We start from the raw sequence: 26,838 nt of genomic DNA on the forward strand, positions 1-26,838 counted from the left end.
GTATTCTCAAACGATCCTCGACTCAACCCTTCACTGGAGCTTCTCCTCGAGGTGGTTTTACGTTTCATAAATCCACCTTGACTAGAAACGTCCACTGAGCGGAGGGAATCCTCCACGCTCTTCTTGAGTACCTGAGAGAGTCGAGTTTGATGGGTGTCATGGCGAGCGACAAGTCGTTCACGGAGTTCGTCGACTCCACCGAAAACACACAGACGAACATAAGTGACACACGACGCACGGAACAACGTTTTCGATGGCTCCTCAGAAAATGAGCAGATGCGAGAAGTAAAAGAGAGAGAGAGAAACTAGTGCAGTGCACGTGGTTTCCTAATGTAAAGGGGACGACAAAAGGGACAAAGAGGTACCTACCGATCGTGAGGCTCTAAGGGCACCTCGTAGAGGTCAGGTCGAAGACCAATAAGTGCCAGGCTGAAGCTCAGTAGCCCAATCACCATGACAGCTAACTTCACAATGAAGTTGATACGCAGGAACACGAAGGCAGCTGTCAGAGCTAACATCGCACATAGTAGCTGATACTGTGTGGGTGACAAAAAGAAAAGGAGTGTTGGTTTCCTTTTTTACCATTAAAGACATGGGCGTTCCGAAAGTGCACTATAATAATCGCTCTGTACTATAATAACCGCAGTGTCACTCGTTTCTGCGGTTTGAGTGGACATGTTTGCGTGTTATGTCTTCAGTATCGTCATGGAAATACACGAGGACTATTACGAAATTCCTCGCGCGAACATGGATTCGATAAAGATCGTCCAAGATGAGATTCTTGTGAGGTTGATTCCCGGGGGACCATAGCTAAACCAAGGCGATTTTTTAAAAGATGTATGAATGCATATTACGAAATACAGAGCGGCGCGAGTGATAGCTGCTGGGAAAACCTGAAAGCTATTATGTGCATACGTATAACGTTCCATTCAGTATTGTGGCTCGCATTATTCAGCTACTGAGTTCTATTGAAGAATGCCGATAGGCACAATGCATGATGATATTAGTTACAAAAAAGTGGCTACTTCCGCAAAAACAGAAAGGAAGTTCATCTTGTTGTCGTCCATTATCTGGTGAAAGACTCATACGCAAAGACCTGAGGTCTTCTTGCAGGCAAAGGCTGGATACGCGTTATTCTGTTTTCCAAATTGTACTTCCACGAATTCCCCGCAGATGCAAAGCAACACAATTTTTCAAAGACTAGCAGCTATGGCTCTTTCGTCTGGCATCCTCCGATCGCTCTAAAGCGCTCTTTCTTCGTCTGGTCAAAACCGAGCGCTCTGACATCAACTTGGGCAGTCGTTTCCGAGCGCGTGCCTCGAGGTCGGAGCACTCTGGCTCAGAGCATTGGTACCGCCAGTCGGAGATACCGCTCATTGTGATGAAGACGACGAATAGATTGGCACAAGCTACACCACAATTATTCGGTCGTTCACCTCACAGAATCAGCATCATCCGTTATTTCAATCCGCATTAGTCATTTTTACTAACCGTGGTTGACTTATTCATTCAGTGCTGTCCGATCATTACTATGTCACAATGACACAAGAACTATGCACGAGTACACCAATGGAAGCGAGAATGTAGAGCTCAAACAACGAAACCGAAAGGATACTGTGTCTGCCTCATTTGAATTTGAAGTCACAAAAGGTGAAATAGACGCTGATTGCTTACGGTAGGACTTTGAACTTGAACGGGATTTTGATGGTTGGAACAGTTTTATGGAAGTAGAAGATGCTCAATTTCTGGAAATGCATGACAGCGTTTTCTTTTTCTTTTTTCGAGCTCGTTTTGCGCTCCTTTAATGTTACGTACTAGATTAGAGCGCATCTAGTCATCAGTCAAAGCGACAGTCATTTATGCACGACGTCTACGTATATTGCTCCCCAACATTACTGGCAACGAAAAAGGAGAGCCGCTTTCACAAGAGGTTTATGTAGGATTATCGACTCGGATGGTATCTTCGAAGGCTACGTGCATGCGCTGCATTCCCATATAAACATCATTCGGATGGTCTCGGCACTAATTGCAAATTTGGGCAACGGACGCGAGAGATATTCCAGGTTATGAAGATTGCATGGCACGTGTTATCAGATCCCAGACATGTCAACTGGATTCGCGCGAACTGTTGTCTGCCGGGAAGGTTAATGAATATAACATTTACCGTTTTACTTGTCTTATTTGCTATACTTCGTCTAAGTAAACGAGTCCTGATATAAAAACATGAAGCCAAACATAGCCGAAGAGACATACCCTGGTATGTCCGCACTGGATATTGGCTTCTGACATCATCACAGGACCATAACTGATGTTGGAGTCGTTGAAGCTGAGCGACGCAGCAATCCCTGTCTCACTCCCGCAGGTTATCTTTGACGTTAACAGATACATAGACCTTAACTTCAACCAGAGAAGAGTGTGCATCGGCCGTCAGATAAGCTTAGAATGCGCCTTACCATATTGACGAAGGTTGCAGACAGAATAAAGAGTGTTGTTGTAAGGAAGAACAAGATACGCAACACAACGTTGGTAGTTAAACCGGATGAGTAGCAGGATGCCAGGGTTCTCGTCTCATTTTCAGTAGCCTACATCACAAAGATTGGTATCGGTAAGCAACGGTATTTTAATTGAGCTGGTTTTGTGAATCTTAGCTATGTTGTCTCAGAAGCCGCTTTACCTGGCACTGGCGTGTCCATGCGGCTAGTGTCAGCATACCAACGACCAAGGCTGCGGAAGCCAGCACAGACACTAGCATAAGCTGTCTGAAAGATGAACAGAGAGAAAAACACAATGTCTGGATGACAATAATACGCAGAGTACCTAAGTATCGTATTTCACAGTGATAATTTAAAGGGTCGCTCACATGTCTAAATATGCAGCAGGTTAGCATAAATTGCCAGAAATATATGCAACAAAATGTGGTGCTCCAGATTTTTTTCCAACACGAAGAACAAAAGGATCCCTTTAACATGCGCTCCTTCAATGCGTTTCAGTCGATCTACTTTCTTCGGTGTACGGAACATCTGAGCCTGTCTTAAACTGTCTCTGAAAAGCAAATTCGTTGCTAATGAAGAAACCGAGATAGAATAGAAGCGATAGCATAATGAAACGATTGAACGCACTTTATTTTGCGTCGTTTACACGTTTCAACGTTTCTGTACCACACAGTAGTTTAGAAATATGACATCCTCTCTACGTACACCTTTCACTTTCCTTTTCTTTGCTTTCGAAAATTCGCGTGTTGTTTAGTTTCGCCATTTCCCACTTTTGGTAATGCATCAAAGGAGCTCGACATCGGAACCGGAAGGACTAAGACACGATGTTAATATGTCCGTTTTCCTCATTACACTTACCCTATATTGTAACTTGCTTAAAATTCGCTAATTTTATGTATGCGAATATGGAAGACCACATAACATGCATTGACGTCCTACAACAAATGCTGAAGTACAGCTTCCTAGATATTAAAGCCTTTTCCTTTATCACATCATGCGACACCACATTCTGTCATCGTTTTGCAACAGTCGCTTCAAATTCCTACCCAAACAGCACAATGTACTGAAAGTCGAGTGCAATAGGGGTGGACGGTATGTGTCTTATCAATGTTCTTTAGTTTCTCGAATCTGTTCAAGGCCTTCCACCTACCCGTCCACCCCTATTGCACTCGACTTTCAGTACATTTTGCTGCTTGGGTACATGGGTAATGAATGTCTGACGTACAAACTCAGGGTAAGAAGCTGGATGACAATGATAGCACCAAAAAGAAGTGCAGATCCGGCGGCATGCTGCGGGAACTGTGGATCTGCCTGAGCGTGGAATTGAGATTCCAGCCCACTGTCGTAGAACCGTAGCAGTAATGGGTCTAGTCCCTCAGGAGTACACCGCCTGAAATAGCCCAAAAAAAAACACAACAAAGAACACGCTCTAACAGCAGGGCTTTGCCATATAACAAACCAAGCATGCCGAAAGCAAATAACCTTTCAGAATTATATCATTCTATCCTCTAGAAGTGGCAATGAATCTGAAACGAAGTTTTCGAGGTATGCAGCCCGGTCGCGAGTATCGGCATCCCGTAAGTGTGTCTCGGCGAAATAACGACTTTCTTCGCTTGGTGTGAAACGCGTACAAAGCTGTCGTTGCCGTTAAACGGGAGGTGACACCATGGCAAGACTTACGCTCAGAACAACGTTACCTGCATAATTCTTATCTTTCCAACTTTGTCGATAATGTCTGCTCCTGGCGTGACGGAGGCTCATTAGAATGCAGACGAGAACCTGCATTGGCACAACATTCGACTCACGTTATGCTCTTACCAACTTCGTCGGTGCCTTTTCATTTTATTTGTTTTAGGAATAGCAAGCCGGCTCTTTTTCTCATTTCATTTCTTAATAAACGAATTCCCCCGTATTTATCCGCTTACCAACTTAGTCAGCAGTGTTTTTTCCTAGCTCAGCCGACGCTCATTGAAAAGCAGTCGAACTACGAACCAGAATTTGCACTGCTTTCGACGCGCATTTATCCTCTTACCAACTTCGTCCACGTCGTTTTTTTCCCGAGTGTGACCGACGCTAATCGGAAAGGAACAACAAATAAGTATTGATGATGTAGTGGGATGTCGGAAAGCAGCCGAAGTATACGAACCTGTATTTGTACCGACGCGCATTTATCCTCTTACCAACTTCGTCGACCCCGTTTCTTTGTGCTAGAGCACTAGGAAAAAAGTTTCAGAGTACCGCAGGCCTTTCCGTTCCGTCGCCACGATGGCTATTGGCCGGATTCTTACACGTGACCGTGAGCCGCCATGTCCCTTCCAGGCTCGGAGAAGTTCTTGTAGTTCGTGAATCGGTTGTTGCTTCGTTAAGATCGTTTGTTTGTTTGTTTGTTTGGCTCTGAAGTTCCCTATAGACTTGCGTTCACTTATATATATTCTCAAAAGTAATATGTGTGATGTATAATACTAGCAGATATGATAAAAGTTACGGTGGCATCAAATCAACGACAGCTACCGAGTTGTTTACTCGGTTTACTCGCCTGTCGCTACGTGCTATCGTTAGCTTTATGAAAGCGAACACGCGAGCGCGTGGCAGATAACCTAATCTGCCACTTGTTGGGGCGCACTGTGGTGACATATGAAAGCAAACGACGAGAGTTTTGCTGTTCTGTCTGGCACCGGCACCTCCGCCCTATCAGCCTGTGATACCAGGCCGTAACAGCGCAACTCGCCATTATCAGTTGACAACGGAGTACTGCGAGGGCGACGGCAACCGAAGGCGCCCTTCCACTTACAGTCAGAACAAGCCACAAGGCGTCGCCTAAGTAACGGACGAGGCTATATGCCATGTGCTTCTTCGTTCCTTGATATAAAGCTCACGATAGTACATGCCCTGTCGCTTCCACGATCGCCCTGTTGATTGTAGTCCGCAGCAAGATCTTCCGTATGTACAGTTCCTAGGACAGCCCATAATGCCGCTATTCACCTCCGCATACACGCACAATACCGTCTGCACTGCTGCTGCGGGCGACCAGAAGCCAGTACGCGCGCGGCACAACTCTTCGCATGCAATGACACGGGAATCGGCAGACACCGCTGCCACTTTTTCTCTGAGGCACGCGACGCCAACGTCACAGCCAACGTGACTCTCAGAAATGATCAATCTGCATCGCGTGCCTTTTTCTCGTTTCCTCGCTTCATCTCGCGCCAAGGGAGAAAAGGGTTTTAGGCGATGCGACGTACGGGACAGGATGATGACAGGATGAGACAGATAATTACGAGGACGAAGTAAGAACCTACACTTCCACCGCGTTCAACCCGATTTTATCCTCTTACAAACTTCATCGGCAGTGTTTGCTCATGGTGTCGCTGATGCTCATTGGAAATCAGACGAAGTACGAACCTACACTTCCACCGCGTTGAACACGCATTTATCCTCTTACAAACTTCATCGGCAGTGTTTGTTCGTGGTGTGACTGACGCTCATCGGAAATAAGACGAAGTACGAACCTACACAGCCACCGCGTTCAACCCGCATTTATCCTCTTACAAACTTCAGCGGCAGTGTCTGCGCCTGGTGTGACTGATGCTCACTGGAAATCAGACGAAGTACGAAACTGTATTTCCACCGCGTTCAGCCCGCATTTATCCTCTTACAAACTTCATCGGCAGTGTTTGTTCCTGGTGCAGACTGACGATCATTGGAAATCAGACGAAGTACGAACCTCCACTTCCACAGCGTTCAACACGCATTTATCCTCTTACAAACTTCATCAGCAGTGTTTGTTCCTGGTGTGACTGACGATCATTGGAAATCAGACGAAGTACGAACCTACAATTCCACAGCGTTCAACACGCATTTATCCTCTTACAAACTTCAGCGGCAGTGTTTGATCCTGGTGTGACTGACGCTCATTGGAAATCAGACGAAGTACGAACCTACACTTCCACCGCGTTCAACACGCATTTATCCTCTTACAAACTTCAGCGGCAGTGTTTGCTCCTGGTGTGACTGATGCTCATTGGAAATCAGACGAAGTACGAACCTCCACTTCCACAGCGTTCAACACGCATTTATCCTCTTACAAACTTCATCGGCAGTGTTTGCTCCTGGTGTGACTGATGCTCATTGGAAATCAGACGAAGTACGAACCTACACTTCCACCGCGTTCAACACGCATTTATCCTCTTACAAACTTCATCGGCAGTGTTTGCTCCTGGTGTGACTGATGCTCATTCGAAATCAGACGAAGTACGAACCTACACTTCCACCGCGTTGAACACGCATTTATCCTCTTACAAACTTCATCGGCAGTGTTTATTCCTGGTGTGACTGACGATCATTGGAAATCAGACGAAGTACGAACCTACACTTCCACCGCGTTCAACACGCATTTATCCTCCTACAAACTTCATCGGCAGTGTTTGTTCGTGGTGTGACTGACGCTCATCGGAAATCAGACGAAGTACGAACCTACACAGCCACCGCGTTCAACCCGCATTTATCCTCTTACAAACTTCAGCGGCAGTGTCTGCGCCTGATGTGACTGATGCTCACTGGAAATCAGACGAAGTAAGAAACTGTATTTCCACCGCGTTCAGCCCGTATTTATCCTCTTACAAACTTCATCGGCAGTGTTTGTTCCTGGTGTGACTGACGATCATTGGAAATCAGACGAAGTACGAACCTCCACTTCCACAGCGTTCAACAGGCATTTATCCTCTTACGAACTCCACCGGCAGTGTTTGCTCCTGGTGTGACTGACGCTCATTGGAAATCAGACGAAGTACGAACCTACACTTCCACCACGTTCAACCCGTATTTATCCTCTTACAAACTTCAGCGGCAGTGTTTGTTCCTGGTGTGAGTGACGCTCACTGGAAATCAGACGAAGTATGAACCTACACTTCCACCGCGTACAACCCGCATTTATCCTCTTACAAACTTCATCGGCAGTGTTTGCTCCTGGTGTGACTGACGATCATTGGAAATCAGACGAAGTACGAACCTCCACTTCCACAGCGTTCAACACGCATTTATCCTCTTTGAAACTTCATCGGCAGTGTTTGTTCCTGGTGTGAGTGACACTCACTGGAAATCAGACGAAATACGAACCTACACTTCCATCGCGTTCAGCCCGCATTTATCCTCTTACAAACTTCATCGGCCGTGTTTGTTCCTGGTGTGAGTGACGCTCACTGGAAATCAGACAAAGTACGAACCTACACTTCCACCGCGTACAACCCGCATTTATCCTCTTACAAACTTCATCGGCAGTGTTTGCTCCTGGTGTGACGGACGATCATTGGAAATCCGACGAAGTACGAACCTCCACTTCCACAGCGTTCAACACGCATTTATCCTATTACAAACTTCATCGGCAGTGTTTGTTCCTGGTGTGAGTGACGCTCACTGGAAATCAGACGAAGTACGAACCTACACTTCCACCGCGTTCAACACGCATTTATCCTCTTACAAACTTCATCGGCAGTGTTTGCTCCTGGTGTGACTGATGCTCATTCGAAATCAGACGAAGTACGAACCTACACTTCCACCGCGTTGAACACGCATTTATCCTCTTACAAACTTCATCGGCAGTGTTTATTCCTGGTGTGACTGACGATCATTGGAAATCAGACGAAGTACGAACCTACACTTCCACCGCGTTCAACACGCATTTATCCTCCTACAAACTTCATCGGCAGTGTTTGTTCGTGGTGTGACTGACGCTCATCGGAAATCAGACGAAGTACGAACCTACACAGCCACCGCGTTCAACCCGCATTTATCCTCTTACAAACTTCAGCGGCAGTGTCTGCGCCTGATGTGACTGATGCTCACTGGAAATCAGACGAAGTAAGAAACTGTATTTCCACCGCGTTCAGCCCGTATTTATCCTCTTACAAACTTCATCGGCAGTGTTTGTTCCTGGTGTGACTGACGATCATTGGAAATCAGACGAAGTACGAACCTCCACTTCCACAGCGTTCAACAGGCATTTATCCTCTTACGAACTCCACCGGCAGTGTTTGCTCCTGGTGTGACTGACGCTCATTGGAAATCAGACGAAGTACGAACCTACACTTCCACCACGTTCAACCCGTATTTATCCTCTTACAAACTTCAGCGGCAGTGTTTGTTCCTGGTGTGAGTGACGCTCACTGGAAATCAGACGAAGTATGAACCTACACTTCCACCGCGTACAACCCGCATTTATCCTCTTACAAACTTCATCGGCAGTGTTTGCTCCTGGTGTGACTGACGATCATTGGAAATCAGACGAAGTACGAACCTCCACTTCCACAGCGTTCAACACGCATTTATCCTCTTAGAAACTTCATCGGCAGTGTTTGTTCCTGGTGTGAGTGACACTCACTGGAAATCAGACGAAGTACGAACCTACACTTCCATCGCGTTCAGCCCGCATTTATCCTCTTACAAACTTCATCGGCCGTGTTTGTTCCTGGTGTGAGTGACGCTCACTGGAAATCAGACAAAGTACGCACCTACACTTCCACCGCGTACAACCCGCATTTATCCTCTTACAAACTTCATCGGCAGTGTTTGCTCCTGGTGTGACTGACGATCATTGGAAATCAGACGAAGTACGAACCTCCACTTCCACAGCGTTCAACACGCATTTATCCTATTACAAACTTCATCGGCAGTGTTTGTTCCTGGTGTGAGTGACGCTCACTGGAAATCAGACGAAGTACGAACCTACACTTCCACCACGTTCAACCCGTATTTATCCTCTTACAAACTTCAGCGGCAGTGTTTGTTCCTGGTGTGAGTGACGCTCACTGGAAATCAGACGAAGTACGAACCTACACTTCCACCACGTTCAACCCGTATTTATCCTGTTACAAACTTCAGCGGCAGTGTTTGTTCCTGGTGTGAGTGACGCTCACTGGAAATCAGACGAAGTACGAACCTACACTTCCACCACGTTCAACCCGTATTTATCCTGTTACAAACTTCAGCGGCAGTGTTTGTTCCTGGTGTGAGTGACGCTCACTGGAAATCAGACGAAGTACGAACCTACACTTCCACCGCGTTCAGCCCGCATTTATCCTCTTACAAACTTCATCGGCAGTGTTTGTTCCTGGTGTGAGTGACGCTCACTGGAAATCAGACGAAGTACGAACCTACACTTCCACCGCGTACAACCCGCATTTATCCTCTTACAAACTTCATCGGCAGTGTTTGCTCCTGGTGTGACTGACGATCATTGGAAATCAGACGAAGTACGAACCTCCACTTCCACAGCGTTCAACGCGCATTTATCCTATTACAAACTTCACCGGCAGTGTTTGTTCCTGGTGTGAGTGACGCTCACTGGAAATCAGACGAAGTACGAACCTACACTTCCACCACGTTCAACCCGTATTTATCCTCTTACAAACTTCAGCGGCAGTGTTTGTTGCTGGTGTGAGTGACGCTCACTGGAAATCAGACGAAGTACGAACCTACACTTCCACCACGTTCAACCCGTATTTATCCTCTTACAAACTTCATCGGCAGTGTTTGTTCCTGGTGCAGACTGACGATCATTGGAAATCAGACGAAGTACGAACCTACACTTCCACCGCGTTGAACACGCATTTATCCTCTTACAAACTTCATCGGCAGTGTTTGTTCGTGGTGTGACTGACGCTCATCGGAAATAAGACGAAGTACGAACCTACACAGCCACCGCGTTCAACCCGCATTTATCCTCTTACAAACTTCAGCGGCAGTGTCTGCGCCAGGTGTGACTGATGCTCACTGGAAATCAGACGAAGTACGAAACTGTATTTCCACCGCGTTCAGCCCGCATTTATCCTCTTACAAACTTCATCGGCAGTGTTTGTTCCTGGTGCAGACTGACGATCATTGGAAATCAGACGAAGTACGAACCTCCACTTCCACGGCGTTCAACACGCATTTATCCTCTTACAAACTTCATCAGCAGTGTTTGTTCCTGGTGTGACTGACGCTCATTGGAAATCAGACGAAGTAGGAACCTGTACTTCCACCGCGTTCAGCACTCATTTATCCTCTTACAAACTTCATCGGCAATGTTTGTTCGTGGTGTGACTGACGCTCATTGGAAATCAGACGAAGTACGAACCTGCACTTCCACCGCGTTCAACCCGCATTATTTATCCTCTTACAAACTTCATCGGCAGTGTTAGTTCCTGGTGTGACTGACGCTAATTTGAAATAATACGAAGTACGAACATACACATCCACCGCGTTCAACCCACATTTATCCTCTTACAAACTTCATCGTCGGTGTTTGTTCGTGGTGTGACTGACGCTCATTGAAGTAAGACGAAGTACGAACCTGCATTTCCATCGCGTTCAACACGCATTTATCATCTTACAAACTTCATCGGGGGTGTTTGTTCCTGGTGTGACTAACGCTCATTGGAAATCAGACGAAGTACGAACCTCCACTTCCACAGCGTTCAACACGCATTTATCCTCTTACAAACTTCATCGGCAGTGTTTGTTCCTGGTGTGACTGACAATCATTGGAAATCAGACGAAGTACGAACCTCCACTTCCACCGCGTTCAACCCGTATTTATCCTCTTACAAACTTCAGCGGCAGTGTTTGTTCCTGGTGTGACTGACAATCATTGGAAATCAGACGAAGTACGAACCTCCACTTCCACCGCGTTCAACTCGTATTTATCCTCTTACAAACTTCATCGGCAGTGTTTGTTCCTGGTGTGACTGACGATCATTGGAAATCAGACGAAGTACGAACCTCCACTTCCACAGCGTTCAACACGCATTTATCCTCTTACAAACTTCATCGGCAGTGTTTGCTCCTGGTGTGACTGACGCTCATTGGAAATCAGACGAAGTACGAACCTACACTTCCACCGCGTTCAACCCGTATTTATCCTCTCACAAACTTCAGCGGCAGTGTTTTCTCCTGGTGTGACTGACGCTCATTGGAAATCGGACGAAGTACGAACCTACACTTCCACCGCGTTCAACCCGTATTTATCCTCTTACAGACTTCAGCGGCAGTGTTTGCTCCTAGTGTGACTGACGCTCATTGGAAATCAGACGAAGTACGAACCTACACTTCCACCGCGTTCAACCCGCATTTATCCTCTTACAAACTTCATCGGCAGTGTTTGCTCCTGGTGTGACTGACGCTCACTGGAAATCAGACGTAGTACGAACCTGCACTTCCACCACGTTCTAGCCGCATTTATCCTCTTACAAACTTCATCGGCAGTGTTTGTTCGTGGTGTGACTGACGCTCATTTGAAATAAGACGAAGTATGAACCTGCACTTCCACCGCGTTCAACACACATTTATCCTCTTACAAACTTCATCGGCAGTGTTTGTTCGTGGTGTGACTGACGCTCATTGGAAATCAGACGATGTACGAGACTGTACTTCCACCGCGTTCAGCCTGCATTTATCCTCTTACAAACTTCATCGGCAGTGTTTCCTCCTGGTGTGACTGACGCTCATTGGAAATCAGACGGAGTACGAACCTACACTTCCACCGCGTTCAACACGCATTTATCCTCTTACAAACTTCATCGGCAGTGTTTGTTCGTGGTGTGACTGACGCTCATTGGAAATCTGACGAAGCACGAGCCTACACTTCCACCGCGTTCAGCCAGCATTTTTCCTCTTACAAACTTCATCGGCAGTGTTTGTTCCTGGTGTGACTGACGATCATTGGAAATCAGACGAAGTACGTACCTCCTCTTCGGCAGCGTTCAACACGCATTTATCCTCTTACAAACTTCATCGGCAGTGTTTGTTCCTGGTGTGACTGACGCTCATTGGAAATCAGACGAAGTAGGAACCTGTACTTCCACCGCGTTCAGCACTCATTTATCCTCTTACAAACTTCATCGGCAATGTTTGTTCGTGGTGTGACTGACGCTCATTGGAAATCAGACGAAGTACGAACCTGCACTTCCACCGCGTTCAACCCGCATTATTTATCCTCTTACAAACTTCATCGGCAGTGTTAGTTCCTGGTGTGACTGACACTAATTTGAAATAATACGAAGTACGAACATACACATCCACCGCGTTCAACCCACATTTATCCTCTTACAAACTTCATCGTCGGTGTTTGTTCGTGGTGTGACTGACGCTCATTGAAGTAAGACGAAGTACGAACCTGCATTTCCATCGCGTTCAACACGCATTTATCATCTTACAAACTTCATCGGGGGTGTTTGTTCCTGGTGTGACTAACGCTCATTGGAAATCAGACGAAGTACGAACCTCCACTTCCACAGCGTTCAACACGCATTTATCCTCTTACAAACTTCATCGGCAGTGTTTGTTCCTGGTGTGACTGACAATCATTGGAAATCAGACGAAGTACGAACCTCCACTTCCACCGCGTTCAACCCGTATTTATCCTCTTACAAACTTCAGCGGCAGTGTTTGTTCCTGGTGTGACTGACGATCATTGGAAATCAGACGAAGTACGAACCTCCACTTCCACAGCGTTCAACACGCATTTATCCTCTTACAAACTTCATCGGCAGTGTTTGTTCCTGGTGTGACTGACAATCATTGGAAATCAGACGAAGTACGAACCTCCACTTCCACCGCGTTCAACCCGTATTTATCCTCTTACAAACTTCATCGGCAGTGTTTGTTCCTGGTGTGACTGACGATCATTGGAAATCAGACGAAGTACGAACCTCCACTTCCACAGCGTTCAACACGCATTTATCCTCTTACAAACTTCATCGGCAGTGTTTGCTCCTGGTGTGACTGACGCTCATTGGAAATCAGACGAAGTACGAACCTACACTTCCACCGCGTTCAACCCGTATTTATCCTCTTACAAACTTCAGCGGCAGTGTTTTCTCCTGGTGTGACTGACGCTCATTGGAAATCAGACGAAGTACGAACCTACACTTCCACCGCGTTCAACCCGTATTTATCCTCTTACAAACTTCAGCGGCAGTGTTTGCTCCTAGTGTGACTGACGCTCATTGGAAATCAGACGAAGTACGAACCTACACTTCCACCGCGTTCAACCCGCATTTATCCTCTTACAAACTTCATCGGCAGTGTTTGCTCCTGGTGTGACTGACGCTCACTGGAAATCAGACGTAGTACGAACCTCCACTTCCACAGCGTTCAACACGCATTTATCTTCTTACAAACTTCATCGGCAGTGTTTGCTCCTGGTGTGACTGATGCTCACTAGAAATAAGACGAATTACGAACCTGCACTTCCACCACGTTCTAGCCGCATTTATCCTCTTACAAACTTCATCGGCAGTGTTTGTTCGTGGTGTGACTGACGCTCATTAGAAATAAGACGAAGTATGAACCTGCACTTCCACCGCGTTCAACACACATTTATCCTCTTACAAACTTCATCGGCAGTGTTTGTTCGTGGTGTGACTGACGCTCATTGGAAATCAGACGATGTACGAGACTGTACTTCCACCGCGTTCAGCCTGCATTTATCCTCTTACAAACTTCAGCGGCAGTGTTTTCTCCTGGTGTGACTGAGGCTCATTGGAAATCAGACGAAGTACGAACCTACACTTCCACCGCGTTCAACCCGTATTTATCCTCTTACAAACTTCAGCGGCAGTGTTTGTTCCTGGTGTGACTGACGATCATTGGAAATCAGACGAAGTACGAACCTCCACTTCCACAGCGTTCAACACGCATTTATCCTCTTACAAACTTCATCGGCAGTGTTTGTTCGTGGTGTGACTGACGCTCATTGGAAATCTGACGAAGCACGAGCCTACACTTCCACCGCGTTCAGCCAGCATTTATCCTCTTACAAACTTCATCGGCAGTGTTTCCTCCTGGTGTGACTGACGCTCATTGGAAATCAGACGGAGTACGAACCTACACTTCCACCGCGTTCAACACGCATTTATCCTCTTACAAACTTCATCGGCAGTGTTTGTTCGTGGTGTGACTGACGCTCATTGGAAATCTGACGAAGCACGAGCCTACACTTCCACCGCGTTCAGCCAGCATTTATCCTCTTACAAACTTCATCGGCAGTGTTTGTTCCTGGTGTGACTGACGATCATTGGAAATCAGACGAAGTGCGAACCTCCACTTCCACCGCGTTCAACCCGTATTTATCCTCTTACAAACTTCAGCGGCAGTGTTTGTTCCTGGTGTGACTGACGATCATTGGAAATCAGACGAAGTACGAACCGCCACTTCCACAGCGTTCAACACGCATTTATCCTCTTACAAACTTCATCGGCAGTGTTTGTTCCTGGTGTGACTGACGATCATTGGAAATCAGACGAAGTACAAACCTCCACTTCCACCACGTTCAACCCGAATTTATCCTCTTACAAACTTCAGCGGCAGTGTTTGTTCCTGGTGTGACTGACGATCATTGGAAGTCAGACGAAGTACGAACCTCCACTTCCACAGCGTTCAACACGCATTTATCCTCTTACAAACTTCATCGGCAGTGTTTGTTCCTGGTGTGACTGACGATCATTGGAAATCAGACGAAGTACGAACCTCCACTTCCACAGCGTTCAACACGCATTTATCCTCTTACAAACTTCATCGGCAGTGTTTGCTCCTGGTGTGACTGACGCTCATTGGAAATCAGACGAAGTACGAACCTACACTTCCACCGCGTTCAACCCGTATTTATCCTCTTACAAACTTCAGCGGCAGTGTTTTCTCCTGGTGTGACTGAGGCTCATTGGAAATCAGACGAAGTACGAACCTACACTTCCACCGCGTTCAACCCGTATTTATCCTCTTACAAACTTCAGCGGCAGTGTTTGCTCCTAGTGTGACTGACGCTCATTGGAAATCAGACGAAGTACGAACCTACACTTCCACCGCGTTCAACCCGCATTTATCCTCTTACAAACTTCATCGGCAGTGTTTGCTCCTGGTGTGACTGACGCTCACTGGAAATCAGACGTAGTACGAACCTCCACTTCCACAGCGTTCAACACGCATTTATCTTCTTACAAACTTCATCGGCAGTGTTTGCTCCTGGTGTGACTGATGCTCACTAGAAATAAGACGAATTACGAACCTGCACTTCCACCACGTTCTAGCCGCATTTATCCTCTTACAAACTTCATCGGCAGTGTTTGTTCGTGGTGTGACTGACGCTCATTAGAAATAAGACGAAGTATGAACCTGCACTTCCACCGCGTTCAACACACATTTATCCTCTTACAAACTTCATCGGCAGTGTTTGTTCGTGGTGTGACTGACGCTCATTGGAAATCAGACGATGTACGAGACTGTACTTCCACCGCGTTCAGCCTGCATTTATCCTCTTACAAACTTCATCGGCAGTGTTTCCTCCTGGTGTGACTGACGCTCATTGGAAATCAGACGGAGTACGAACCTACACTTCCACCGCGTTCAACACGCATTTATCCTCTTACAAACTTCATCGGCAGTGTTTGTTCGTGGTGTGACTGACGCTCATTGGAAATCTGACGAAGCACGAGCCTACACTTCCACCGCGTTCAGCCAGCATTTATCCTCTTACAAACTTCATCGGCAGTGTTTGTTCCTGGTGTGACTGACGATCATTGGAAATCAGACGAAGTACGAACCTCCACTTCCACCGCGTTCAACCCGTATTTATCCTCTTACAAACTTCAGCGGCAGTGTTTGTTCCTGGTGTGACTGACGATCATTGGAAATCAGACGAAGTACGAACCGCCACTTCCACAGCGTTCAACACGCATTTATCCTCTTACAAACTTCATCGGCAGTGTTTGTTCCTGGTGTGACTGACGATCATTGGAAATCAGACGAAGTACAAACCTCCACTTCCACCACGTTCAACCCGTATTTATCCTCTTACAAACTTCAGCGGCAGTGTTTGTTCCTGGTGTGACTGACGATCATTGGAAGTCAGACGAAGTACGAACCTCCACTTCCACAGCGTTCAACACGCATTTATCCTCTTACAAACTTCATCGGCAGTGTTTGCTCCTGGTGTGACTGACGCTCATTGGAAATCAGACGAAGTACGAATTTACACTTCCACCGCGTTTAACCCGTATTTATCCTCTTACAAACTTCAGCGGCAGTGTTTTCTCCTGGTGTGACTGACGCTCATTGGAAATCAGACGAAGTACGAACCTACACTTCCACCGCGTTCAACCCGCATTTATCCTCTTACAAACTTCATCGGCAGTGTTTGCTCCTGGGGTGACTGACGCTCATTGGAAATCAGACGGAGTACGAACCTACACTTCCACCGCGTTCAACACGCATTTATCCTCTTACAAACTTCATCGGCAGTGTTTGTTCGTGGTGTGACTGACGCTCATTAGAAATAAGGCGAAGTATGAACCTGCACTTCCACCGCGTTCAGCCCGCATTTATATTCTTTCAAACTTCATCGGCAGTGTTTGTTCCTGGTGTGACTGACGATCATTGGAAATCAGACGAAGTACGAACCTCCACTTCCACAGCGTTCAACACGCATTTATCCTCTTACAAACTTCATCGGCAGTGTTTGTTCCTGGTGTGACTGACGATCATTGGAAATCAGACGAAGTACGAACCTCCACTTCAACCGCGTTCAACCCGTATTTATCCTCTTACAAACTTCAGCGGCAGTGTTTGTTCCTGGTGTGACTGACGATCATTGGAAATCAGACGAAGTACGAACCTCCACTTCCACCGCGTTCAGCCCGCATTTATCCTCTTACAAACTTCATCGGCTGTGTTTGTTCCTGGTGTGACTGACGATCATTGGAAATCAGACGAAGTACGAACCTCCACTTCCACAGCGTTCAACACGCATTTATCCTCTTACAAACTTCATCGGCAGTGTTTGCTCCTGGTGTGACTGACGCTCATTGGAAATCAGACGAAGTACGAACCTAGACTTCCATCGCGTTCAACCCGTATTTATCCTCTTACAAACTTCAGCGGCAGTGTTTGTTCCTGGTGTGACTGACGATCATTGGAAATCAGACGAAGTACGAACCTACACTTCCACCGCGTTCAACCCGTATTTATCCTCTTACAAACTTCATCGGCAGTGTTTGCTCCTGGTTTGATTGACGCTCATTGGAAATCAGACGAAGTACGAACCTCCTCTTCCGCAGCGTTCAACCCGTATTTATCCTCTTACAAACTTCATCGGCAGTGTTTGCTCCTGGTTTGATTGACGCTCATTGGAAATCAGACGAAGTACGAACCTCCTCTTCCGCAGCGTTCAACACGCATTTATTCTCTTACAAAGTTTATCGGCAGTGTTTGTTCCTGGTGTGACTGACGCTCATTGGAAATAAGACGAAGTACGAACCTACACCTCCAGCGCGTTGTACCCGCATTTATCCTCTTACAAACTTCATCGGCAGTGTTTGTTCCTGGTGTGACTGACGCTCATTGGAAATCAGACGAAGTACGAACCTACACTTCCATCGCGTTCAACCCGTATTTATCCTCTTACAAACTTCAGCGGCAGTGTTTTCTCCTGGTGTGACTGACGCTCATTGGAAATCAGACGAAGTACGAACCTACACTTCCACCGCGTTCAACCCGTATTTATCCTCTTACAAACTTCATCGGCAGTGTTTGCTCCTGGTGTGATTGACGCTCATTGGAAATCAGACGAAGTACGAACCTACACTTCCACCGCGTTCAACCCGTATTTATCCTCTTACAAACTTCATCGGCAGTGTTTGCTCCTGGTGTGATTGACGCTCATTGGAAATCAGACGAAGTACGAATCTACACTTCCACCGCGTTCAGCCCGCATTTATCCTCTTACAAACTTCATCGGCTGTGTTTGTTCCTGGTGTGACTGACGATCATTGGAAATCAGACGAAGTACGAACCTCCACTTCCACAGCGTTCAACACGCATTTATCCTCTTACAAACTTCATCGGCAGTGTTTGCTCCTGGTGTGACTGACGCTTATTGGAAATCAGACGAAGTACGAACCTACCCTTCCATCGCGTTCAACCCGTATTTATCCTCTTACAAACTTCACCGGCAGTGTTTGTTCCTGGTGTGACTGACGATCATTGGAAATCAGACGAAGTACGAACCTACACTTCCACCGCGTTCAACCCGTATTTATCCTCTTACAAACTTCATCGGCAGTGTTTGCTCCTGGTTTGATTGACGCTCATTGGAAATCAGACGAAGTACGAACCTCCTCTTCCGCAGCGTTCAACACGCATTTATCCTCTTACAAAGTTTATCGGCAGTGTTTGTTCCTGGTGTGACTGACGCTCATTGGAAATAAGACGAAGTACGAACCTACACCTCCAGCGCGTTGTACCCGCATTTATCCTCTTACAAACTTCATCGGCAGTGTTTGTTCCTGGTGTGACTGACGCTCATTGGAAATCTGACGAAGTAGGAACCTGTACTTCCACCGCGTTCAACACTCATTTATCCTCTTACAAACTTCATCGGCAATGTTTGTTCGTGGTGTGACTGACGCTCATTGGAAATCAGACGAAGTACGAACCTGCACTTCCACCGCGTTCAACCCGCATTATTTATCCTCTTACAAACTTCATCGGCAGTGTTAGTTCCTGGTGTGACTGACGCTAATTTGAATTAATACGAAGTACGAACATACACATCCACCGCGTTCAACCCACATTTATCCTCTTACAAACTTCATCGGCGGTGTTTGTTCGTGGTGTGACTGACGCTCATTGAAGTAAGACGAAGTACGAACCTGCATTTCCATCGCGTTCAACACGCATTTATCATCTTACAAACTTCATCGGGGGTGTTTGCTCCTAGTGTGACTGACGCTCATTGGAAATCAGACGAAGTACGAACCTACACTTCCACCGCGTTCAACCCGCATTTATCCTCTTACAAACTTCATCGGCAGTGTTTGCTCCTGGTGTGACTGACGCTCACTGGAAATCAGACGTAGTACGAACCTCCACTTCCACAGCGTTCAACACGCATTTATCTTCTTACAAACTTCATCGGCAGTGTTTGCTCCTGGTGTGACTGATGCTCACTAGAAATAAGACGAATTACGAACCTGCACTTCCACCACGTTCTAGCCGCATTTATCCTCTTACAAACTTCATCGGCAGTGTTTGTTCGTGGTGTGACTGACGCTCATTAGAAATAAGACGAAGTATGAACCTGCACTTCCACCGCGTTCAACACACATTTATCCTCTTACAAACTTCATCGGCAGTGTTTGTTCGTGGTGTGACTGACGCTCATTGGAAATCAGACGATGTACGAGACTGTACTTCCACCGCGTTCAGCCTGCATTTATCCTCTTACAAACTTCATCGGCAGTGTTTCCTCCTGGTGTGACTGACGCTCATTGGAAATCAGACGGAGTACGAACCTACACTTCCACCGCGTTCAACACGCATTTATCCTCTTACAAACTTCATCGGCAGTGTTTGTTCGTGGTGTGACTGACGCTCATTGGAAATCTGACGAAGCACGAGCCTACACTTCCACCGCGTTCAGCCAGCATTTATCCTCTTACAAACTTCATCGGCAGTGTTTGTTCCTGGTGTGACTGACGATCATTGGAAATCAGACGAAGTACGAACCTCCACTTCCACCGCGTTCAACCCGTATTTATCCTCTTACAAACTTCAGCGGCAGTGTTTGTTCCTGGTGTGACTGACGATCATTGGAAATCAGACGAAGTACGAACCGCCACTTCCACAGCGTTCAACACGCATTTATCCTCTTACAAACTTCATCGGCAGTGTTTGTTCCTGGTGTGACTGACGATCATTGGAAATCAGACGAAGTACAAACCTCCACTTCCACCACGTTCAACCCGTATTTATCCTCTTACAAACTTCAGCGGCAGTGTTTGTTCCTGGTGTGACTGACGATCATTGGAAGTCAGACGAAGTACGAACCTCCACTTCCACAGCGTTCAACACGCATTTATCCTCTTACAAACTTCATCGGCAGTGTTTGCTCCTGGTGTGACTGACGCTCATTGGAAATCAGACGAAGTACGAATTTACACTTCCACCGCGTTTAACCCGTATTTATCCTCTTACAAACTTCAGCGGCAGTGTTTTCTCCTGGTGTGACTGACGCTCATTGGAAATCAGACGAAGTACGAACCTACACTTCCACCGCGTTCAACCCGCATTTATCCTCTTACAAACTTCATCGGCAGTGTTTGCTCCTGGGGTGACTGACGCTCATTGGAAATCAGACGGAGTACGAACCTACACTTCCACCGCGTTCAACACGCATTTATCCTCTTACAAACTTCATCGGCAGTGTTTGTTCGTGGTGTGACTGACGCTCATTAGAAATAAGGCGAAGTATGAACCTGCACTTCCACCGCGTTCAGCCCGCATTTATCCTCTTACAAACTTCATCGGCAGTGTTTGTTCCTGGTGTGACTGACGATCATTGGAAATCAGACGAAGTACGAACCTCCACTTCCACAGCGTTCAACACGCATTTATCCTCTTACAAACTTCATCGGCAGTGTTTGTTCCTGGTGTGACTGACGATCATTGGAAATCAGACGAAGTACGAACCTCCACTTCAACCGCGTTCAACCCGTATTTATCCTCTTACAAACTTCAGCGGCAGTGTTTGTTCCTGGTGTGACTGACGATCATTGGAAATCAGACGAAGTACGAACCTCCACTTCCACCGCGTTCAGCCCGCATTTATCCTCTTACAAACTTCATCGGCTGTGTTTGTTCCTGGTGTGACTGACGATCATTGGAAATCAGACGAAGTACGAACCTCCACTTCCACAGCGTTCAACACGCATTTATCCTCTTACAAACTTCATCGGCAGTGTTTGCTCCTGGTGTGACTGACGCTCATTGGAAATCAGACGAAGTACGAACCTAGACTTCCATCGCGTTCAACCCGTATTTATCCTCTTACAAACTTCAGCGGCAGTGTTTGTTCCTGGTGTGACTGACGATCATTGGAAATCAGACGAAGTACGAACCTACACTTCCACCGCGTTCAACCCGTATTTATCCTCTTACAAACTTCATCGGCAGTGTTTGCTCCTGGTTTGATTGACGCTCATTGGAAATCAGACGAAGTACGAACCTCCTCTTCCGCAGCGTTCAACCCGTATTTATCCTCTTACAAACTTCATCGGCAGTGTTTGCTCCTGGTTTGATTGACGCTCATTGGAAATCAGACGAAGTACGAACCTCCTCTTCCGCAGCGTTCAACACGCATTTATTCTCTTACAAAGTTTATCGGCAGTGTTTGTTCCTGGTGTGACTGACGCTCATTGGAAATAAGACGAAGTACGAACCTACACCTCCAGCGCGTTGTACCCGCATTTATCCTCTTACAAACTTCATCGGCAGTGTTTGTTCCTGGTGTGACTGACGCTCATTGGAAATCAGACGAAGTACGAACCTACACTTCCATCGCGTTCAACCCGTATTTATCCTCTTACAAACTTCAGCGGCAGTGTTTTCTCCTGGTGTGACTGACGCTCATTGGAAATCAGACGAAGTACGAACCTACACTTCCACCGCGTTCAACCCGTATTTATCCTCTTACAAACTTCATCGGCAGTGTTTGCTCCTGGTGTGATTGACGCTCATTGGAAATCAGACGAAGTACGAACCTACACTTCCACCGCGTTCAACCCGTATTTATCCTCTTACAAACTTCATCGGCAGTGTTTGCTCCTGGTGTGATTGACGCTCATTGGAAATCAGACGAAGTACGAATCTACACTTCCACCGCGTTCAGCCCGCATTTATCCTCTTACAAACTTCATCGGCTGTGTTTGTTCCTGGTGTGACTGACGATCATTGGAAATCAGACGAAGTACGAACCTCCACTTCCACAGCGTTCAACACGCATTTATCCTCTTACAAACTTCATCGGCAGTGTTTGCTCCTGGTGTGACTGACGCTTATTGGAAATCAGACGAAGTACGAACCTACCCTTCCATCGCGTTCAACCCGTATTTATCCTCTTACAAACTTCACCGGCAGTGTTTGTTCCTGGTGTGACTGACGATCATTGGAAATCAGACGAAGTACGAACCTACACTTCCACCGCGTTCAACCCGTATTTATCCTCTTACAAACTTCATCGGCAGTGTTTGCTCCTGGTTTGATTGACGCTCATTGGAAATCAGACGAAGTACGAACCTCCTCTTCCGCAGCGTTCAACACGCATTTATCCTCTTACAAAGTTTATCGGCAGTGTTTGTTCCTGGTGTGACTGACGCTCATTGGAAATAAGACGAAGTACGAACCTACACCTCCAGCGCGTTGTACCCGCATTTATCCTCTTACAAACTTCATCGGCAGTGTTTGTTCCTGGTGTGACTGACGCTCATTGGAAATCTGACGAAGTAGGAACCTGTACTTCCACCGCGTTCAACACTCATTTATCCTCTTACAAACTTCATCGGCAATGTTTGTTCGTGGTGTGACTGACGCTCATTGGAAATCAGACGAAGTACGAACCTGCACTTCCACCGCGTTCAACCCGCATTATTTATCCTCTTACAAACTTCATCGGCAGTGTTAGTTCCTGGTGTGACTGACGCTAATTTGAAATAATACGAAGTACGAACATACACATCCACCGCGTTCAACCCACATTTATCCTCTTACAAACTTCATCGGCGGTGTTTGTTCGTGGTGTGACTGACGCTCATTGAAGTAAGACGAAGTACGAACCTGCATTTCCATCGCGTTCAACACGCATTTATCATCTTACAAACTTCATCGGGGGTGTTTGTTCCTGGTGTGACTAACGCTCATTGGAAATCAGACGAAGTACGAACCTACACTTCCACCGCGTACAACTCGCATTTATCCTCTTACAAACTTCAGCGGCAGTGTTTGCTCCTGGTGTGACTGATGCTCACTGGAAATAAGACGAATTACGAACCTGCACATCCACCGCGTTCAAACCGCATTTATCCTCTTACAAACTTCAGCGGCAGTGTTTGCGCCTGGTGTGACTGATGCTCACTGGAAATCACACGAAGTACGAAACTCTATTTCCACGGCGTTCAGCCCGCATTTATCCTCTTACAAACTTCATCGGCAGTGGTTGTTCGCGGTGTGACTCACGCTCATTGGAAATCAGACGATGTACGAAACTGTACTTCCACCGCGTTCAGCCCGCATTTATCCTCTTACAAACTTCATCGGCAGTGTTTGTTCCTAGTGTGACTGACGATAATTGGAAATCAGACGAAGTACGAACCTCCTCTTCCGCAGCGTTCAACACGCATTTATCCTCTTACAAAGTTCATCGGCAGTGTTTGTTCCTGGTGTGACTGACGCTCATTGGAAATAAGACGAAGTACGAACCTACACCTCCAGCGCGTTGTACCCGCATTTATCCTCTTACAAACTTCATCGGCAGTGTTTGTTCCTGGTGTGACTGACGCTCATTGGAATCAGACGAAGTAGGAACCTGTACTTCCACCGCGTTCAACCCACATTTATCCTCTTACAAACTTCATCGGCGGTGTTTGTTCGTGGTGTGACTGACGCTCATTGAAGTAAGACGAAGTACGAACCTGCATTTCCATCGCGTTCAACACGCATTTATCATCTTACAAACTTCATCGGGGGTGCTTGTTCCTGGTGTGACTGATGCTCACTGGAAATCAGGCGAAGTACGAACCTACACTTCCACCACGTTCAACCCGTATTTATCCTCTTACAAACTTCAGCGGCAGTGTTTGCTCCTGGTGTGACTGACGCTCATTGGAAATCAGACGAAGTACGAACCTACACTTCCACCACGTTCAACCCGTATTTATCCTCTTACAAACTTCAGCGGCAGTGTTTGCTCCTGGTGTGAGTGACGCTCATTGGAAATCAGACGAAGTACGAACCTACACTTCCACCGCGTACAACTCGCATTTATCCTCTTACAAACTTCAGCGGCAGTGTTTGCTCCTGGTGTGACTGATGCTCACTGGAAATAAGACGAATTACGAACCTGCACATCAACCGCGTTCAAACCGCATTTATCCTCTTACAAACTTCAGTGGCAGTGTTTGCCCCTGGTGTGACTGATGCTCACTGGAAATCAGACGAAGTACGAAACTGTATTTCCACCGCGTTCAGCCCGCATTTATCCTCTTACAAACTTCATCGGCAGTGTTTGTTCGTGGTGTGACTCACGCTCATTGGAAATCAGACGATGTACGAACCTACACTTCCACCACGTTCAACCCGTATTTATCCTCTTACAAACTTCAGTGGCAGTGTTTGCGCCTGGTGTGACTGATGCTCACCGGAAATCAGACGAAGTACGAAACTGTACTTCCACCGCGTTCAGCCCGCATTTATCCTCTTACAAACTTCATCGGCAGTGTTTGCTCCTGGTGTGACTGATGCTCACTGGAAATAAGACGAATTACGAACCTGCACATCCACCGCGTTCAAACCGCATTTATCCTCTTACAAACTTCAGCGGCAGTGTTTGCGCCTGGTGTGACTGATGCTCACTGGAAATCAGACGAAGTACGAAACTCTATTTCCACCGCGTTCAGCCCGCATTTATCATCTTACAAACTTCATCGGGGGTGCTTGTTCCTGGTGTGACTAACGCTCATTGGAAATCAGACGAAGTACGAACCTGCACTTCAACCGCGTTCAACCCGCATTATTTATCCTCTTACAAACTTCATCGGCAGTGTTTTGTTCCTGGTGTGACTGACGCTAATTTGAAATAATTCGAAGTACGAAGATACACATCCACCGCGTTCAACCCACATTTATCTTCTTACAAACTTCACCGGCAGTGTTTGTTCGTGGTGTGACTGATGGTCATTGGAAATAAGACGAAGTACGAACCTGCACTTCCATCGCGTTCAACAGGCATTTATCATCTTACAAACTTCATCGGGGGTGTTTGTTCCTGGTGTGACTAACGCTCATTGAAATCAGACGAAGTACGAACCTGCACTTCCATCGCGTTCAACACGCATTTATCATCTTACCAACTTCATAGGGGGTGTTTGTTTCTGGTGTGACTGACGCTCTTTGGAAATCAGACGATGTACGAACATACACATCCACCGCGTTCAACCCGCATTTATCCGCTTACAAACTTCATCGGCAGTGTTTGTTCGCGGGGTGACTGACGCTCATTGGAAATCAGATGAGGTACGAACCTGAACTTGTACCTCGTTGGACGCGCATTTATCCTCTTACCAACTACGTCGGCGGTATTTGTTCCTAGTGTGACCGACGCTCAGCAAAGCAGACGAAGTACGAACTTGAACTTGTAGAGCGTTGGATGCGCGTTTATCCTCTTACCAACTTCGTCGGCGCAGAATGTTCCTAGTGTGACTGACGCTCATTGAAAAGCAGGCGAACTACAAACGTATATTTGCGATGTGCTCAAGGGCGTCAGAATTTCCCTGAGGGGAAGGCGAGAGGACGCAGACAGTGCAGCATGAACCAAACATGTCAAGCATGTTTGACTTCCGGCACTCGATTAATTAGGAAATGGCTATTCCTTATTGATGTGAATAAGAGACATAGATATATTGAGCTTTGGAATGTGTGTGGAATAGTAAGGGTTTCAGAGTATACGTTTAGATAAAGAAGCGTTACGCTTAGTAAGCAAAATTCATAAAAGTGAACGTGCAAATAGGTATATGGGAACGCGAGGCACAATGAGACGAAAATGTTAGTTGATTTTTTGTATTTTTATACAGGAAAGAAAACTATAATTCCGACTCCGCTGGCCAGAACGAATCTTGTTTTCTTGTTTTATACTGGCCATACAAAATAAACGTTATTTTTGTGCTCCGACAAACTGCGAAAATAAAGACAGCGAACTCTTGTAACAGTGTGCCCCAGGGTCGGGCAAAATGTTACAGCCAGTGCAGGAGTAGGACAGCAAGAGCAGTCAACTTCGAACGCGCAGCAGGGCTCGAGGCGCCTGCTGGCGGGAGCGCAGCGTAGGGTAGGCAAAACGTCAACAATATCGCTCCCAGATAGTAGTGCCATATCAGGAACGCCGGGATCGACAAACGAGTTTGGTGCTTTCTTGCGTTGCCTAGGAAAACTAACTTCGTATTCCCCCGCGGCACTATTTCCTGCCAGAAACCTGACTTTATGTAGAAGGCGTACTATTCAGCACCCTGAAGTACACTGTTCCACTGCTTCGGTGTGCCCCATGTGTTCCCGTAACACCGTGCCCCATAACACAGCTACTGAGATGCGCATGTCAGCACGTGACTGAGCGCGAGCAAGCAGCATGCCATCTTTTGATTGCCATCTTAGTGATTCCGTACTTAATCAACTACAGTCATAACGCGTAGGACTCAAGTCACTATTGTTGTATACACAAATATATGTCATGAAAATATTTTGTCGATGTCGACTGGTTGAAGGACACAGCTACAGTTTC

General features: G+C 46.6%; 1 protein-coding gene across 3 annotated transcripts in view; it reads right to left on the reverse strand.

The window, feature by feature from the left end:
- LOC135377889 (adenylate cyclase type 2-like) overlaps positions 1–26,838 on the reverse strand; it is a 305,742-nt gene that overhangs the window by 27,486 nt on the left and 251,418 nt on the right. For all 3 annotated transcript variants that reach the window (XM_064610622.1, XM_064610624.1, XM_064610621.1), the window contains exons 12-16: positions 3,718–3,882; positions 2,675–2,759; positions 2,454–2,582; positions 2,254–2,367; positions 370–536 (exon numbers count right to left, since the gene is read on the reverse strand). In XM_064610622.1, coding sequence (XP_064466692.1) covers positions 370–536; positions 2,254–2,367; positions 2,454–2,582; positions 2,675–2,759; positions 3,718–3,882 — 660 coding nt within the window. The remainder of the gene's footprint in view (positions 1–369; positions 537–2,253; positions 2,368–2,453; positions 2,583–2,674; positions 2,760–3,717; positions 3,883–26,838) is intronic.

This window comes from Ornithodoros turicata, chromosome 1, assembly GCF_037126465.1.
Source record: "Ornithodoros turicata isolate Travis chromosome 1, ASM3712646v1, whole genome shotgun sequence".
Taxonomy (NCBI): domain Eukaryota; kingdom Metazoa; phylum Arthropoda; class Arachnida; order Ixodida; family Argasidae; genus Ornithodoros; species Ornithodoros turicata.